Source organism: Mus caroli, unplaced genomic scaffold (genome assembly GCF_978045245.1).
Source record: "Mus caroli unplaced genomic scaffold, Mus_caroli_1 scaffold_12, whole genome shotgun sequence".
NCBI classification, from domain to species: Eukaryota; Metazoa; Chordata; class Mammalia; order Rodentia; family Muridae; genus Mus; species Mus caroli.
This window is the reverse complement of record NW_028227267.1, coordinates 56,468,160-56,484,708: the sequence shown is the minus strand read 5'-3', so window position 1 is coordinate 56,484,708 and position 16,549 is coordinate 56,468,160. Positions and strand designations below refer to the sequence as shown.

General features: G+C 44.8%; 1 protein-coding gene across 2 annotated transcripts; it reads right to left on the bottom strand.

Moving 5' to 3' along the window:
- Positions 1 to 9,992: 9,992 nt before the first annotated feature.
- On the bottom strand, positions 9,993 to 15,694 carry Amer2 (APC membrane recruitment protein 2). Of its 2 annotated transcripts, none has more exons than XM_085828706.1 (2): positions 13,388 to 15,694; positions 9,993 to 13,216 (listed from the first exon to the last, which is right to left on the bottom strand). In XM_085828706.1, exons 1-2 carry the CDS (start codon positions 14,355 to 14,357, stop codon positions 12,342 to 12,344), a joined length of 1,845 nt encoding a protein of 614 aa, XP_085684832.1. In that variant the 5' UTR covers positions 14,358 to 15,694; the 3' UTR covers positions 9,993 to 12,341. The 2 variants fall into 2 exon arrangements, with proteins under 2 accessions (XP_085684832.1, XP_021037722.1); XM_021182063.2 differs by having other exon boundaries at positions 13,595 to 15,677.
- Between the last annotated feature and the right edge of the window lie 855 nt (positions 15,695 to 16,549).

Below are 16,549 nucleotides of genomic sequence, written 5' to 3'. Positions count from 1 at the left end.
CGGTCTTGTGTCTTCCCACTATGCCCTATCTAGCAAAGGCTCCACTGCCTATCTGTAGCATCATTGTTGGGCCCATGCCCAATACAGGGGCCTTTAGGTGACATTGAACTGTCCTTCTTTGGAGTCTGTAGGTCAAGAGAGAGATCAAACTGATGACACTTGGATCAAAGTCCAACCTTGTAATCAGATAGTCAGCCTCTCTGGCATAACCAGCACGTGTGTGAACTCGATGTGGCCTCAGGGTCCACTAGGAAGCACACAGATGCTTCTGAGAGGTTCCAAAGCCTTACAGGCTCCCTCTCAGAAAGCAGAAACAAAGACCAGACAAATACTTTATTCTTCAAAAATCCCAAAGAGTATCAGTTTATCAGCATAAGACAAATTGGCAGATAAAGCAGCAATGCTAATATGAAACTTAGCGATCAATTAAAGTGTGCCAGTCCTCGGGCTACAAACCTTTGTCATCCTTTAAAGCTCTGCGGGCTGAGGTCTGGAAAGGTGGCTCAGGGGTTAAAGACAATGACTGCTCTCCCAGAGGTCCTGAGCTCAATTCCCAGTAACCACATGGTGGCTCACAAATGTCTGTAATGGAACCCAATGCCCTCTTCTGGTGTGTCTGAAGACTGCTACAGTGGACTCATATAAATAAAGTAAGTTTTTGGTTTTTTTTTGTTTTTTTTGTTTTTAAAGATCTACAGACTGGCAAATGTTACTGTCAGAAGTTCAGTTTGTTCTTGAACCAAACATTGGGTTTGTACTTGCTGGCAAATAAGGCTGTACACCCACTATAGAAAAGCAGAAATCCCCTTGGACTGCATAGAAAGGCATTTAAAGGTGGGCTTAGTCAAACCATTGGGCCTCTGGCATATCTGAGAGGCTGAGAAAGCAAGATGTCACACCAGGCTTCTGAAATGCAGTCCCACGGGCCAGATCAGGATCCGGAACCTTGTTAAAAACACATCACCATCTGGAAAAGGGTACAAGACTCGGGGCTGTGAGAAATTGGGGTCTCCTGGGAAATACTGAGGTGCCAGCAGCTGACAGAGAAATGACAAGACAGTTGCTATAAAGCTTGCCTGGCAACTCGTGAAGGTCAGGTTCCCAACATACAGACCGTTTGCTTGCAGTGAGAAGTGTGTAAAACAACCATGCCTCCAGTCCTGTCTCTTTATGTTCATGCCCTAGGAGGTGTGCGGTGCTGTAGGAAAAGATAGAGAACAATCGTTCATGTTCATGTGAGTGAGTAAGTGAGTGGCGGTACCCAGCCCTGCCACAGAGCATGTATGAAGGTCAGAGAATAACTGCTTTGGGTGTCAGCCCTAACCTTCCACTCTGAGCCTCTTGTTTACTAGGTCTTGTGCCAGAGTAACTGGCTCTCTGGCCTCCGGGCATCCCCACCTCCATCTCCCATTTCACCTTGGGAGCGCTGGAATTACAGACATGTACCATCTTGTCCAGTTTTATATGTTCTTGTGTGCAAGTGAGTGCATTTAGAATTTTTAATCGAAGCTTATTTTAAAATCCATTTGCCTAACTATGGCCAAATTCCATTATGCTTTATCTCCCTAGAACCATCTCATTCTGAATTTTATATCTTTTTTTCTCTAAAAAGAAATTTCTTTCGAGACTGATTGACATACGAGCTCAGACTGTGGCAACATGCACGGGGCCTGTCTACAAGGGTCTGCACCAGATGGGGCCCCCCAAGCTGAAAGGAGAAATGAATATATCCCCATCTCTAACTCAGAAGCTATCTCCAACTGCTAGCCATTTGCAAGTGAAAAAATAGCTTTCTCCAGTGGCATCTCGCTGGGTATATTAACCCTAGGTGCCACGCCCAGCAGTAAATGGCCAGCACCAGGTAGAAGACTTTTCCTCTCAGACTGTTTTGTTCTGCCATTTTCTTGTCTTACTGGTCTTTTGCTTGTATATGGTTTCTGATTTTGTGGGGTTTGTGGATTTTATTTTGTGTTGTGTGTTTCTTGTGGTTTCCTCATATACATATACATATATATATATGTTTGCCTGTTTGTTTTCTAAAGAGGGAGAGAGAGAAAGGGTGAGGAGGATCTGGGAGGGGTTGGGGAAGAGCAAAGAGTGATTGGAATGTATTGTATTGCATTTTTTATTTTTTTCAATTAAAAATAATTTATGGTAAAATTTCAGATATTGGTTTATTTTTATTTTGAGTATTTTGCCAGCATGTATATCCATGTACCTTGTGCATGCCTGTGTCTTCAGAGCTGGAAGAGGGAATAAGATTCTCTGGAATTTGGAGTTACAGGTGGTAATGAGCTGCCATGTGGCTGCTGGGAATGAAATTCATTCAAGTCCTCTGGAAATCAGAACTCAGAGCCACTAAGCTGTGTGTCTCCAGCCCTTCTTTTGTCTTGTTGGATGTTTTACAAGAGAACTAATGTTTGTCTTTTTAAACTAAAGTATCTCTGTTTTCTTTTATTACTATCAGATGTTATAAATAGTATTCTGTTAAAACTTTTAGACAATTTGTATGTGTGTGTGCGTGTGTGCTTGCGTGTGTGTGTGTGTGTGTGTGTGTGTGTGTGTGTGTGCACATGCGCGCGTGTGTGTGCACATGCAGGTACCTCCAGAGGCCTGAAGGATGTCTTGGATCCCTCAGAGCCTGAGTTACATGCATTTCTAAATTGCCTGATTTGGATGCAGGGAAATGAACCCAGGTCCTCTACAACAGAAGCAAGAGCTTCTAACCACTGAGCCAGCTCTTCAGCCTCTGCACAACTTCTTATTTTATGCCTAGGAGTTTATTCTGTTATCCTTCTAGTTGGTCTACCAGGCTGGTGTGGAATTCTGGTGATCCTCCTGCCTCAGCTTCCTGAGTGCTGGGATGACAGATGTGAGTTACTGGGCCCAGACTGAGTCTATCTTCTGCATGCTTGAGCTCACACTTCTGTAAATTCTCTCTCTGTCTCATAGGTCTCTAGATCTCAGGGAGACAAAAAACAAAGCAAACCAAAACTTCTCTATAACGTAGCCAGCCTGGGATGTTTTGTTACAGTAACAGCAGTCAGGTAGATTTGCACTTTACCTCCCTGCTTTCTTCAGCACTTCAGGGAAAGTCTAATCTTGGTATCTCTGAGCTTGATCTTCCTCACCACCTTATTGAAAGGATGTGTCTTTCCAATTATTTCCATGAGAAAATGATGAGGGTGGAAGACACGGGGCTGAGAAGAAAAGGAGGGGCATAAGGAAGGGAAGTGACGTTTGTGAACTCGCCGTCCACTCCCATTGCTCTCTGGTTATATATTTACAGTGAGTAACCAGGCCCTCCCTTGAAATGACTTCCGCATGGTGTTCCACAGATAAACATTAACGTTTCTTGTCATTTAAGACAATTATAACCATCCACAGCATAACCAAACCTGTTTAAGGGAGATGTGCTTCCAAACAGCACACATGACTTATTTTTCAACACAAAGTGCAACAACTTCATTATTCTTCACACGGCTTCTGTGAATTTGACTCTGTAACATACAGGAACTGAAAACCTGCCACCAAACACCAAGTAAACAGAAAACAATCTGGAGAGATGTCTGTGACCTTCTTTTGACTGTTACCTAAGAGTCCTACAGATTAGCTGGTCTCACAGGGGATTACAGGCAAGGAGAGTTCCCCAGAAAAGGACTCTGGAACCTGGACAGACGATAACAAGCACACTTTTCTTTTCTTTTCTTTTTTTTTAGACTCTGCTTTATTACAGGTAACTGAAATCATGGAACAAATGAGATTAGAACTTAGGGGTTTAGAACATTAAATATGTGAAAGTAATTTAATGTATTAACTAAGAAGAAAAAGGATTTTTTTCTAAAGCAAATAACTATTCTTTAGTCTTAATCCATTTCTTTTTTTTCTTTCTATTTTTTATTAGGTATTTTCCTCATTTACATTTCCAATGCTATCCAAAAAGTCCCCAATACACTCCCCACCCCCACTCCCCTACCCACCCACTCCCACTTTTTGGCCCTGGCGTTCCCCTGTACTGGGGCATATAAAGTTTCAAGCACACTTTTCTAAAGGCAACTGCCTAAAGCAAACAATTTTCAGTTGTTTACAGTGTGGGAAAAAACATGGGCCTTCCATTGGTGTCTCCATCTTAGTTACACACATTACACACACACACACACACACATACTCAACACACACACACATGCACACACAAACCAGACATTGCACATATGCAAATCACACATACAACAGGCCTATCATACCCAAAGAGGTACATCACAGACATGCACACACATGTATTCATCACACACCTATCATATGTACTCATGTGTGTGCATGCACATACACATACGGACGCACACACATTCCTCACTGTTGTTAGTATACTTCCTAAAGAAATTAAAACTCTAGAAAAAAATCCTAAAAAAAAAAATAACGGCCAACAGATTTTGCTTTAACTGCAAAGGAGCAACAGAATTTATTGACCAAATTTAAACACAATAGTTAAAATGGCAACATTATATTTTCATTGTAAGATGAATGAAAGAAGAGAGCCCATTAGTCCAACCTGTTTACATTTGTTAAAAGAGTGACTATCAAAACCAGCAACATGCACAGTAGTACATATGCACAAAATGGAATTATATCAACAAATATACAAAATATTCAAAATAAAAATATTTACAGGTTTAAAAATATAAACATTGATTCATCTATCCCATTAGACCATCGGAGTAGTGAAGGAAAACGGACCCTATTGGTGTTTATAACCCTTCTTAGAAGTAGGTTTGGAAAGCACAGAGTTCATTCTAGGACACTAATTTTTGATATTTTTCAGGGGATTAACATTCTATTATAAAAATAATATCTATAAACCTACCAGTTACTAAGGATTTTTCCTCTTGTGCACAAAAGTGATGTAGCCAAGCCCTGTTCTCAGAGGCTCTCCTGGCAGGAAGACTACTACAGAAGTGGAGTTTCTGCTTGGGTTTCCTTAGTCACTGATGCTAAACAAGCTGCATTTGTTTTTATATCACACTGAGATGCTGTATGGGAGTCAGACAGGCAATCTGAAGCTCGGAGGAGGCTGGTGGGTTGCTGATAACAAATGAAACCCATAGGGCTCTAAGGTCAGAGCTATTCTCACTGATATTCTTCTTAAATCCGCCACTATCAATCAGATCAGTTCTGCTAAATTTATTCTGGAGGCAACAAAAAAATCTTCAGTAGTTAATTAGGCAGTTAAGAGCATTCATTAAAACTAACTAGCTAGCAGGGCGGTGTCACAGGTGCCAGAATTGTACACACGTGATAATGCTGTGTCCCCACCCCCATGCTCCTTTGCTATAAATGCTGTGTTTACCTGCCATATGTATTCTGATAGTTCTACTTTAGTTTATAAAATGACTCAGACTTGAAGATGTCTGAGACAGTTGAATGCATCTCAAAGAACCAGGAGCTAAGGCTGCACTACAAATATGTGTTCTGTATTACGGAGGAGAAAGTTAATTTTTAAATAACCCTTCCAGTACTCCCCAGCTTATGATGCAACAGAGCCAGAACTGGCATTGATTTTCTCACTGTGTCCCATTACACTGGGGCAGAGAAAAGTTGACCAAAGGTAGGTAATGTGTGAGTGAGTAAAATAATCTTGTTAGTTGTGATATATTGATGCAATTTCAAACTAATTTTCCCTAAACACTGAGAAAGGTATCTCACTGAGATCAAAGAGAGAGGAAACAAGGTCAAAGCCTAATGGATTCCGCACTGAAATTGCTTTTCTGGCTATATTATTGGCAAAACAGAGATAAGAGTGTATAGTCCATAAGTACAATCTAAATAACTAGAGGCTATGACCCCAGATTTTAACTGGCCTAGATAGGAAAAAGCTGACTTGCCCTGGATCAACCTTTTAGACTTGAAATGTAGGATTGGGGGGGGGAGGTTGTTTGTTTTTCATGAAAACCATTGATGGCTATTTAAAAACCAAGTTAATTTTTAATTGAAATAATCATTTAAATGATATGCACCATCATAAAAATGGAGTTGGATTCTCCTAGTTGAGTTAAAATGAGCAATTCAAAAGGTGACTGTGGGCTGAGAAAAAAAAGGTCTCCAATTAAAGCCTGTGCTGTGGAGTCAGGTTCAAGGCTGCCCCTGTTACTCAAAGCATGGCTCAGGCCCCACTGAGCCCCAATGACCTTCAACCTTCTCAAGAACCAGTTTCTTCCTCTGGAAAATGTAGACAAAGCAAACCAGGGAACATTGTAAAGCAAGGTTAGCAGCATGGCTTCTAACACTACAGGGAGCTTCCTCTGGAAGTTGGTAGGATTAACCATACAATCATAGGATGTGCTCAATAAATATCAGTTGAGTGAATGAATACATTGGAAAATGTAGAGCAATATTCCAGGGCCACGGAGGAAGCGAGATGGATGACTTATGATGGAAGGTGCTGCCATCTGGAATTCAGAGTGGGACCAGGCCAAAGGACGACTCAGCCACGCCCCATTTAAGTAGACAACAGACAAAAGATGATGGTGGGAGAAATTGGAACTGTGAACTGAAGTTAGGTGTGTAAAATGGCACATCTGCTGTGGGAAACAGTGAAAATGGTCCGCAAAGGCTTTAAAATGGAATTACTGTAAGACTCAGCAATTTCTTCTGTGTATGATCTAAAAGGCTTGAGGTTGGAGTCTTGAAAAGATATTTCCCATCCTTGTCTACACTGAGGCATGATTCAAGTAGCCAAGACACAGTGCTGTGTCTGTTGACAGGTGACCAGACACATTCAGTGGAGTATGCCTGCTGTACAATGGAGCCAGCTTTCAGAAAGGAAGAACTCTTAAATACATGACAGGGTGGCTGTGATATCTGGAGATGTTGTGCTCAGTGAAATGAGCAAATCATAAAAGCACAGAACCTACCAGACCCCATTGTTCTGAGGTGTCTAAAACAGTCTAACTCCTAGAATCAGAGAGGGGAATGCTGGTGGTAAGGGGCTGGAAGGGGGCATGAGGAGTTGTTGGTCAGCAAGCAATAAAGTATCCCTTACTCCAGGATGCATAAACTCTAAGCATAAGCTATAAGCAGTGTGCCTATGATCACAAGTACTGTATTGTACACGTGAAAACTAAAAAGGACAGACTTCATACTGAACGTTCTTACTACAATGAAAATAACCCAGAATACTCAGAACAAGGCTGGTCTGGTCTAGGCTTAAGGTAGGAAAACAAGTGAAGCGTGCCTGGAATGGCCAAAATCTTATCAGGGAAGGAGTGTTGCCATGACAACAGAAGAGACTTCTGTCTGTACTTTCCAGCTAATCCTTAGCTGGAGAGGATGCTCCGAAGAGAAGGAAGCAAATTGTTTGCCTATGGACCCCAGAGGGACAGGGAGCTGTCCGTCTCCCTGTGTGTGACACAAAGCTAACGTCATCAGTTTGGACGTGAGGTGGCTTGTCCTGTTAGAATCGGAGTGAGGTCAATGGTTTCAGCAGCTCTTAGCAATTGTGCTCCCACAGGACAGTAAACAGTTTATAACCCTGCCCCAGAGACTAGGAAAAGGAGGAGATACAGAGAAAGAGTCTGCAATGAAGAAGAAAAAAAAAAGTCTGAATTAAAGTCCTACCAGGGAGACAATTTCACCTCACATGGCTAGGGATAGGGTGGAGTAACTCTCAGTGCTCCCCAGGAGCACGGCCACACAGGAGTTTTAGAACGTTTATGTGGCTTGATTGACCTGCACTCTACTCCAACATGCAAACTATAAGCAAAAACATACAAAGGAGAGATGAGTTTTAATGATTATTGAGAAAACAGCACAACAACATGTAATCCCCCAACTGTGCTTTTTATTATTATTATTAAGTATTGAATATAGTACATGTCCTGGAGATATGGGTTGCATTGGATTCAAGCCAATATCATAAAAGCTGCTTGTCTGTCAGCTGGAGGCTTTGTGACACTTTCATCTTCCCTGTTTTAGTTCAAAAGAGAACTCCTCTCCCTAATTCAGTTCCCAGACTACCTTTTGAAGGCTTCGTCTGTGTGCAGGTGGAGCAATCACTTCCTTCCTAAGTGGCTATTGTTGCAACACACTACTTCCTTTGAACCATCACCTGAGCAGAAGGCCCCAGAGATTCACTCAAGAACTGACAGCCACTGAAAGTATTGAGAGCAGGGCCAAATGACACAACCAGTGACCACTCTGAGGACACACGAGCACCCCGAGGTGCTCCTGGGCGGCTCCTTTCTGCCACACACAATCCAAGAGACACCTTGCTAAGACCTTGCTTGCCCATGCTGGTCCATACAAATTTTTGTGTAGTAAATGGGAAATTTCTAAGGCTGAATTTACACAAATAACAGAGTCCTTTCTTGGTGGCTGGGAAAGGGAGGGACCAAGGTTAGCGTGGTATTTGAAGTTCTTATGCAGCCTTCTAAATGGCCATTCTGGCAACAGGGGGAGGTAACTGGAAATTCTTGAGTTAATTTTTAAGCACCCATGAGGGAAGCAGAGTGTGTAAAAAGATGTCTCAGTAGAGGCCAAGCACAGTGAGCCAAGTCCTCCCATTCCCAAAGCAAGGCAGGTATTTATAACGGTTGAAAGCACAGGAGGTGCATGCTAGCACGGTCCAGAAGGCCAACCACATAGGGAGGGGGATAATCTCACTGTCCCAGGGCAGCAAGCAACTTGGATGAACAAAATAGGAGAGATTCAGCCACACAAGTCAACCTCCAGAGAGCGCTCAGTGAGGAGCTTCTCCGGAGAGATGGAAACAAGGAAAACTCCAGAAAGTGTGGTCAGAGGCATCCTGACACCTGATAGGGCCTTTTGACCTTGACAATTGAGTCAGCGAAGGGCTCTTTGCATATTGATTTCAAGGAATCAAAAATAACTGAGATGAGTGAGGGAGCCTTTCAAGATGGTCTAGACGTCCGCACATGCGAAATATGGAACCTGTATTTATTTGCATGTCAGTCGGCAGATAACTTTTGTGCAAAATGCATCTCCAGGAAGTTGGAGTGATCTTTACTCCATTGTTATTGCGTGAAGTTATAAAAATTTATTTCCTCTTGGGATGTTTTGAAATGCTGTAGCAAACAGAAATGTCTCCCATTCCCTGATGGAGAGAGAGAATAAGGGCTTCTATTGCCAATAGAGTTAAAGCAGAACTAAGTTGGCTTTACATTGTGTGTGTGTTAGACATTAAAGTCAGGCTGCCTTATGCAGAGCCATTACACTGACAAATTCCTGCCCAACAATTGATTTGGCTTCTTGTGCTCTCATGTTAGGCAGTTCTTTGCCCAAAGAGTGCCAACCCAATGACCCTTAGAACTGTACATACCAAGAACGCATCATTTGCTCATGTCTGACCTTTCTCTACAAATAAAAAAACAACAACCCATAGCAAAGAGGCCTGCCCAATCCTTAGAAGGCTATCCAATAACACATTCATAAACACTTGAGTGTAAATCTAGAAGTTTTTTTTTTTTTTTTTTTTTTTTTGCAAACACAGATAAAGCAAAGCAACCCTTGGCACGAGGAAGCAATTCTGATCCCTTTTCTGTGTTTGGAGAAGACTGACCACCATCCCACCTGCTCATGGCTAGGGACATTTAATTCATTACCAAGCCCTTTACTAGACTGGCACGGCTGTTGTTCTTAAACGAACAGGGTAAAGGAGAAAAATCAGAGGAAGAAAAAAGTGTGGTGAAAAGTATAAATTAAACATTTGAGGTCTTAGGTAAGTGATTAATTGCCAGGGGAAATGAAGATAAAAATTTTCCTTCACTTACAAAGAGAGGATGGCATAGAGGCGAATGTACAGATAAGCCCCCAAGTCTGGAACACTTGGAAGAGTGGCTCCTGTTGCTTTAGCAACCAGCTGCCATTACTCTGACAGTATCTGATCTCATTCTTCCTATGTTACCTTTCCTACACTGAATGAAAACAAAACCCAGCCATGGAGTTGTGCAAAGGTGAGTATAATCTTTACAGGGAAAAGCATAAGAAAAAAAAAAAGGTCCTTTGTTTTCCTGCTAGCAGTAAAATGTATATTCTCTCCACTTCTAGGAGAAAACAAATGCATCTTGGGTCTAAACATTTCTATCAATATTAATCAAACTGAAAGTCTTTTCTCAAGGGCAGAAATAAATTTCAAAATATTGTCCAACCACAACTATTTTGAGATGTCTTTTGTCTGTTACTTTTTATGCAGATGAATTCCTGAGCATAGTTGAGATGCTTGTATGGTGTCTGATAATGAGTCTAGAATGCTTGGGGTGGTGAGCACATGGCGGGGGTGGTGGGAATCCCATCTATAAATACAAGGAAATTAAAAAATAAAGCATTGCTTTGAGACAATAGCAAGGACCTGAGACCATACGGTGAGAGTCAACAATCTGACTAAGGTATACAGCAGACCTCTGCCCCCCTCTTCGAAGCCCCCCGAATCACTACAAATCAGAAATAGCAATAGGCTCCTCTGTGCCTTGTCAAGTTTTCCTTGATGGCCACTTAATTTTGCTTTCTTCATACTATTAAAATAAGTTTTCATATATTTCGCTTTTTTTTTTCTTTTACAAAATATAACTAAAATCTTAAGACACAAAATAGCAGACCATTTGTTAGTCATCTCTCCAGAACCCGAATTACACGCTGCTCCTATCATTCACACACATGCCGGGTCACTGGGATCTGTGCCATCTCCTAATGAGCCGCAGCACCTCTGGTAGAAGCAGCTCCGGCCCTTGGAGTTAAATGCCCTGAAGTGTATCCGCAGAAGGATATCAGTTTAATCAGCAGATCCTAATAGCATCCTAGAAACCCCTTCTCTGTATGGTTCAGCCTGCCAAGGCTTCAAAGTGTCAGCTGAAACATTAGAAAGCAAATATCCAATCAAACCCCTTCTCAAAAAGTCATTTAGTAGCATGTTTATATACTTAGGTTTGGCAGTATCTTATGGAGAACACACCTGTCTCAGGCATAGGTTTGTATAGCAAAAGTCAAAATAATAGCTTTTAAAATTTTTTTATTTTATTTTTAATTTATTTTTAAAATAATAGTCTTAAACTTGAATTTTTCTATATTTCTTGATATGTTCATTTTGGACATATCTTTGGAGAAATGATTGGATCCAACATTTTATAAACCAGGTAAAATTTCTGGTTTGGGCTGAGAAGCAGACTTTTAACCAAGGCCAGGAAAACCACTGTTCAAGGGCATCAATAGTGTGTGTGTGTGTGTGTGTGTGTGTGTGTGTGTGTGTGTGAGAGAGAGAGAGAGAGAGAGAGAGAGAGAGAGAGAGAGTGTCTTTGTGTGTGCAAAGAACCCTAATAAGTCAAAAGCAGCACTGCCCCAAGCTATAGTACATAAAGAAACTCAATGGTTTGTCAACATATCCAGCTCTAAGACCAGACTTTAAATCCTATATAATCACAGGTTGAAAAATGTTAAGCATGAGATAAACGGTAAAGTATGCATTAGCTGTACATAAGAAGGTTGAAGTTTACAAACGTCAAAATACTGTGTAATTAGCATTTAGTGAGATCTTTCCCTGATCTTGAATTTTGCACCAAGAGGGAGGAGTGGATCCAAAAAAAAAAAAAAAATACACAAACAAACAAAAAAAACACATAAACTACTCGTGAGCCTTTTATTTCTCCTCAGACAAACGATCTGAGCCAGCCATACTAAACCTCTGTTTTCTTCCTAGAGATAGAGCTTTCCTTCCCTATTTGCATATCTGGCATTGGAAGCTGGGGGCTTTCTGCAGGTCAGCAGCCCCCTGGTCTAGTCACACAGCTACATGGAGCTTTAGCTTTGAGGTGTTTTCCACACAGTGATAAAGCAAAGGTCTTTTTTTTTTTCTTTCCTGGAAAGAAAGGCAAGAATCCTGTTGTTCAGTGACTCCGAAAGGCCCTCTTGACTCTAGAACAGCCTGATATCCTGGTGGGATTTTTTTTTTCTTTTGTTAGATTTGGTTAAATCTTATTTTCTGCAAAGGCAAAGAGGAGGAGGAGGAGGAAGGGGAGGAAGAGGAGGAAGAGAAGGGAGAGGAGAAAGAGGAGGAAGAAGAGGAAGAAGAGGAGGAGAAAGCCCAGATCTTCTGTAAAGGTTAAAAGAAAAGGGAAGGCGCTAGAAAAGAATTCTCAGAAACTTATCTGAACTCCAGGTGTAACATCCCCTTTCCAGGGTGTCCTGTCCCTGTCTCCAACAAAGACTTCTAGGCCATATGGAGAAGGGTGGGTCCTAAATGATTTGCTTTGGAGAAAGCGAACTTCCTTCAGTGGTTTCCAGGGGAAAGTTGTATTCCTTAACATATGGCCCATCCATCCTCCTTGGCCTTGGGGACCTCACAACTTTTTGGCACTGTCATGGCATGCTGCCGCCCTGATGGTGGTCCCAGCCAAGCCCCGGTTGCTGACCCTACGGACCAGCACTTTGGAAACAGGGATTTTTGTTCTGGGCACCTCACTCCTGGCTGGTTGCTGGTGCACCACCGGATGGCTGGACGGAAGGTTGGAGAGATGCTTGATGCTAATAGGGATTTTAGAGTCCTTCAGCAAGCTGCCTGGTGTTCTCAGAGGACATGTGATGGTGCCTGGAGACACCGGCTTTAGCCGGGACAAGCAGGGTGTGTCCTCTGTGGCAGGAAGGGTGGCTGGGCTTGCTTCAGGTTCAACGTAGAGATCGCAGAGAGCATCGCCACTGTCGCTATCCCTGGGGATGACCACCTTCTTGCTGCTGCTGTTGCTGATGCTCTCTTCTTCAGGGCCAGGAGTGGTGGAGTCCCAGTAGCCCTCATCGCTGTTAGGAACACCTTCTTGATGCTCCTTCTCCGGATGTTTGGGCTCCTCCTTCTGCTGGGACTCAATGGGAATTCTGTGGAGCCTCCTGCGCTTGACCGAGGACGCGTCCTTGGCTGCTTCCCCACACCGGGTATCACTGGAGGTCTCGGGGGCCAACTTGGTGTCCGAAACAGTGGCTGCCTTCGCTGCACCTTCTTGAGTTCCTTGCCCTTGGTCCTCAGTCTGGGACAACATGTCCCAGAATTCCGGGAGATAGGTGTCGTCCACCTGATCCGGGCTGGCCATCTCCTCCCCTCCTCCTTGGTAGGCCACCACGCTGGCGTTCTTTTTAGAGAGAACTGGCTTGCCTGGCCCGGGGACATGCTTGTCACAGCTGGGGCCTGCCTCCTCTTCTGGGTCTGCAATAATATCTCCACAGCCTGTAAGAGAGTCAAAGCTTTTCAGTGAAGTCACGTCAGAAAACATCAAACAAATACGATCTGCCGACGGGTCTGAGGGTGGATCAACAGAGGAAGGGTCAGGGACGGCAGACGCCCGGCCGCTGCCACCTTCGGAGTCGACAAGGGGGACGGTCTTTATCGGAACGTCACCTGTCTTGGACGCATCCTCGGCCGCCTGGACCTCACCGGCTCCCGACTCGAGGGCTGCCCCGGGCTTCTCCTCGCGCCGATGCCCCTCGGCGTCCTCTCCCCGGGAGCTTTGATCGCCAGGGCCGGTGGGGCTCCCGGCCTCGAGGCAGGTCCGCTCCGGGGCGCTCTCGGCTGACGCGGGCGCCTGCTCTCCCCCTGCGGGCTCACCTGCTGCGTGTCGCGGGGCGTCCTGGCCCGGGCTGTCCGGGCGGCGCGCGGCTCGGGGCGGCTCCTCCTTGACGCACTCCAGGCTGGCGGTGAGCGAGCCGGGCAGAACCAGGTTGCCCGGGCCCGCTGCGCGCACCGCCTTCTCCTCCTCCTCCTTGCCGCGCTTGTCCCTCCGGTGCCAGCGCATGCTGCTGAAGATCCCTTTCAGCCCCCTCTTTTGTTTGCCGCCAGCCTTGCTCGCCTCGGCATGGTCTCCCTTGCCGGTCTCCGATCGCCCGTTCTTTTTCAGCAGGGAGAAGAAGCTGTGGGACTTGGCCACCGAGCTGCTGGCCAGGGAGCCCAGGCCAGGCCCGGAGGCTTTGGGGGGTCCGGGGATCGGCCGGGCCCCGCTGTGATCGCTCCCGCCAGGCGGCTCCTCCTTCTTGCTGCCCTCCAGCACCAACACCTCGGCTAGTCCGTCGTGGGTCCTGCTTCTCACCATCCCCGTCGGCCCCGAGCTCTTCCCATCCCCTTTGTTTTTGACCCCAAAAATGCTGGGCATGGTGCCCCCCGATTTCCTTTTCTTGAATAACTTGAACGCAGCCTTATTGATCTTCCCCGACGGCGGCTCTGCGGCGGGCGTCTCCGCGGCGCACTCACAATGCGAGTCCATGTCTGCAGCGAGGGCCCCGGCCTGCTCCTGCCTCCCGCAGACCCCCGCGCGCGCGCCGCCGCCGCGCTCGCTGACAGCCGCGCCGCCGCCGCGGCTCCTGCCCGTCTCCATGGAAACCGAGTGGGATCAGCCGCTGTCGTCAGCCGTAGGCTCGCGCCAGGCCACTGTCACCCGCGTTCTAAATCAACCTGAGCGGCTCTCGCTGCTGCGCTGTGGCTACTGCGACTGCGGCGGCTGAAGCGCACAGACTGGACTATCTCCCCTCCTGCCAAGGGCTTATATAATATCCTGGGTGCCACATAGGTTTTTGTGTAGCAAGAGCCTTCATCGCAGCCTCGAGGCGAAAGAAAAAATGAAATTCATAATTATGGGCTTTGGATCCAAGTGCGTTGATTCTCACCACCTCAGGTTCTTCTTCCTCTAGCCCAGCTTTTCCTAGGATCGCAGCTTCAAACATTAACACATGCGTCCCCATGTCCACAAAGAACAATGTCTTTTCCTTTATCGTCTGTTTTGGACTTCATGCAGCCTCCTATCTTTCTCTGGTCCTTCACATAGGTCTTAGTGTGTGGGTACTAAGCCCAAGAGGCACCATGCCAATCTGTTCACGCCTGCGTCTGGTCCAGTGCCGAGTGTAGTCTTCTTCAGGTTGATGCTGTATTCTGATCATGTGGCTCTGATTTCCTGTTACAGAAGCAACAGCCGTCAGTCAAATACCAATTAGCAGCTCTCAGCAACGAAAGTGCAACAGTTCCCTAGGGTTCGCTGGTCCTTTGAGAGACCACAAAGCTTTTATCCCCCACCCCAGTGACATGGGGCTTAAGTCATAGAAGCCACCAATTGGTCACAATAGACTGAGCACACTGAGAACTTAGGTTGGAGAGTTCTGATCCCTCTGCAGGTGGGTCTTAGAGGCCTGGGCTCAGTCTTCCTCTTTCATTCAGGGGTATGGTAAGTATACCTCTCTCTGTTGTGCCCAGCCTACCCCGGTCTATGAACACCCAAGGACCCCACTTGCTGTCTTTCCCAATAGGACATGACCCCACTGGTCTAGAGGCAAAGGGAACTGGGTTCCAGAGAACAACCTGTGTGGGTAACTTTTCTGTGTTCTGACTTTGAAGACAACTGCTAACATTGTAGCTTTTCCTAACCAAGGGCTTGCCAGCAAAATAGGGGAGGATTTGGAAAAGATTTGTGTCTTATAATCTTTAATAACCCTATTTTAAAATATTAATTGGTTATATATAGTGATTATTTGATTGTATATACTATTTACATACAAACACCAGTCTTTCCTGCTTCTCTTGAATTTATTTTCCACAAGTTACTTATATTTTGCAGATTCAGGGTTACTTATATACTGTACTTATACTGAACTGCAGAATCAGTTGTTGGCCAAGGCAGCCTCCAGGGTTCACAGTTAGACCATGGAGTTGAGCAGTCACGTTGCTCTTTCTCATCTCAATGAAAAAACAGCTCTAAACTGAGTGAGACTGGATACAAAGGACCTTTCTGCTTTCAGAGTTCAAACCCCACCAGCTCTCTCCACCTATTAACAGGACTCTTTATGGAAAGAATATACAACAGACTTTTTAAAAAATGAGTTTTCAAAATATTTACTTCTTTTGTATGTGTGTATTGTGTGTTATGTGTCTGGGCACACACGTGCCACAGCAGAGGACAACCTGTGGGAGTTTTCATCGTCTACCTTTTGGGTCCTAAGGATCAGTTATCAAGCTTGGGGGCAAGAATCCTCACCTACTGAGCCCTCTCACTGGCCCACTTCCTGAAGCTCTAATTGATCATGTGACATGATGGAACAGAGCCCCCTTTGCCCTGCAAAAGATTAGACGTGAAGAACTATAAAGAGAAAGTCATTTGTTATTTCTTTGAAAGCTTTTGGAGGACAATTGGAAGTCTGTCTCAGTTCTTTAGACACACACACACACACACACACCATGCTGGCTAGAAAGTGTGTTACTATATATGTAACCATGCCAGTCTGAAATTGCTTTAGACCACAACTGGGAGGAACAAACAGTCTAGAAAAACCACAAGTCTCAAAGTCTAAGAGCTGGAGTAGGTTGCCTGCTTAACCAGTAGAGCACTGCTATCTACCAAGACAGGCCAAAAGTAACTCATCTACATAAGAATTCTTGAATCCCCAGAGAGAAAACTGATCAAGGACACTGGGATTGTTACCATCCCTTTGGGACATAGATACTCAAAGAGAAAGAGACAAAGCAGCTTTCTGTGTAGGGAAGGCTCCTTGGTGGCGAGCCATCCCCCTGCGGAAGAAGGAA

What these genes read in the sequence shown, in the direction of transcription:
- Amer2 (XM_085828706.1), bottom strand. Translation starts at nt 14,357, where the DNA reads ATGGAGACGGGCAGGAGCCGCGGCGGCGGCGCGGCTGTCAGCGAGCGC. An exon ending in CGAGGATGCGTCCAAGACAG is followed by an intron (nt 13,217 to 13,387) that starts GTGACGTTCCGA and finishes ACTCTCTTACAG; the next exon opens with GCTGTGGAGATATTATTGCA.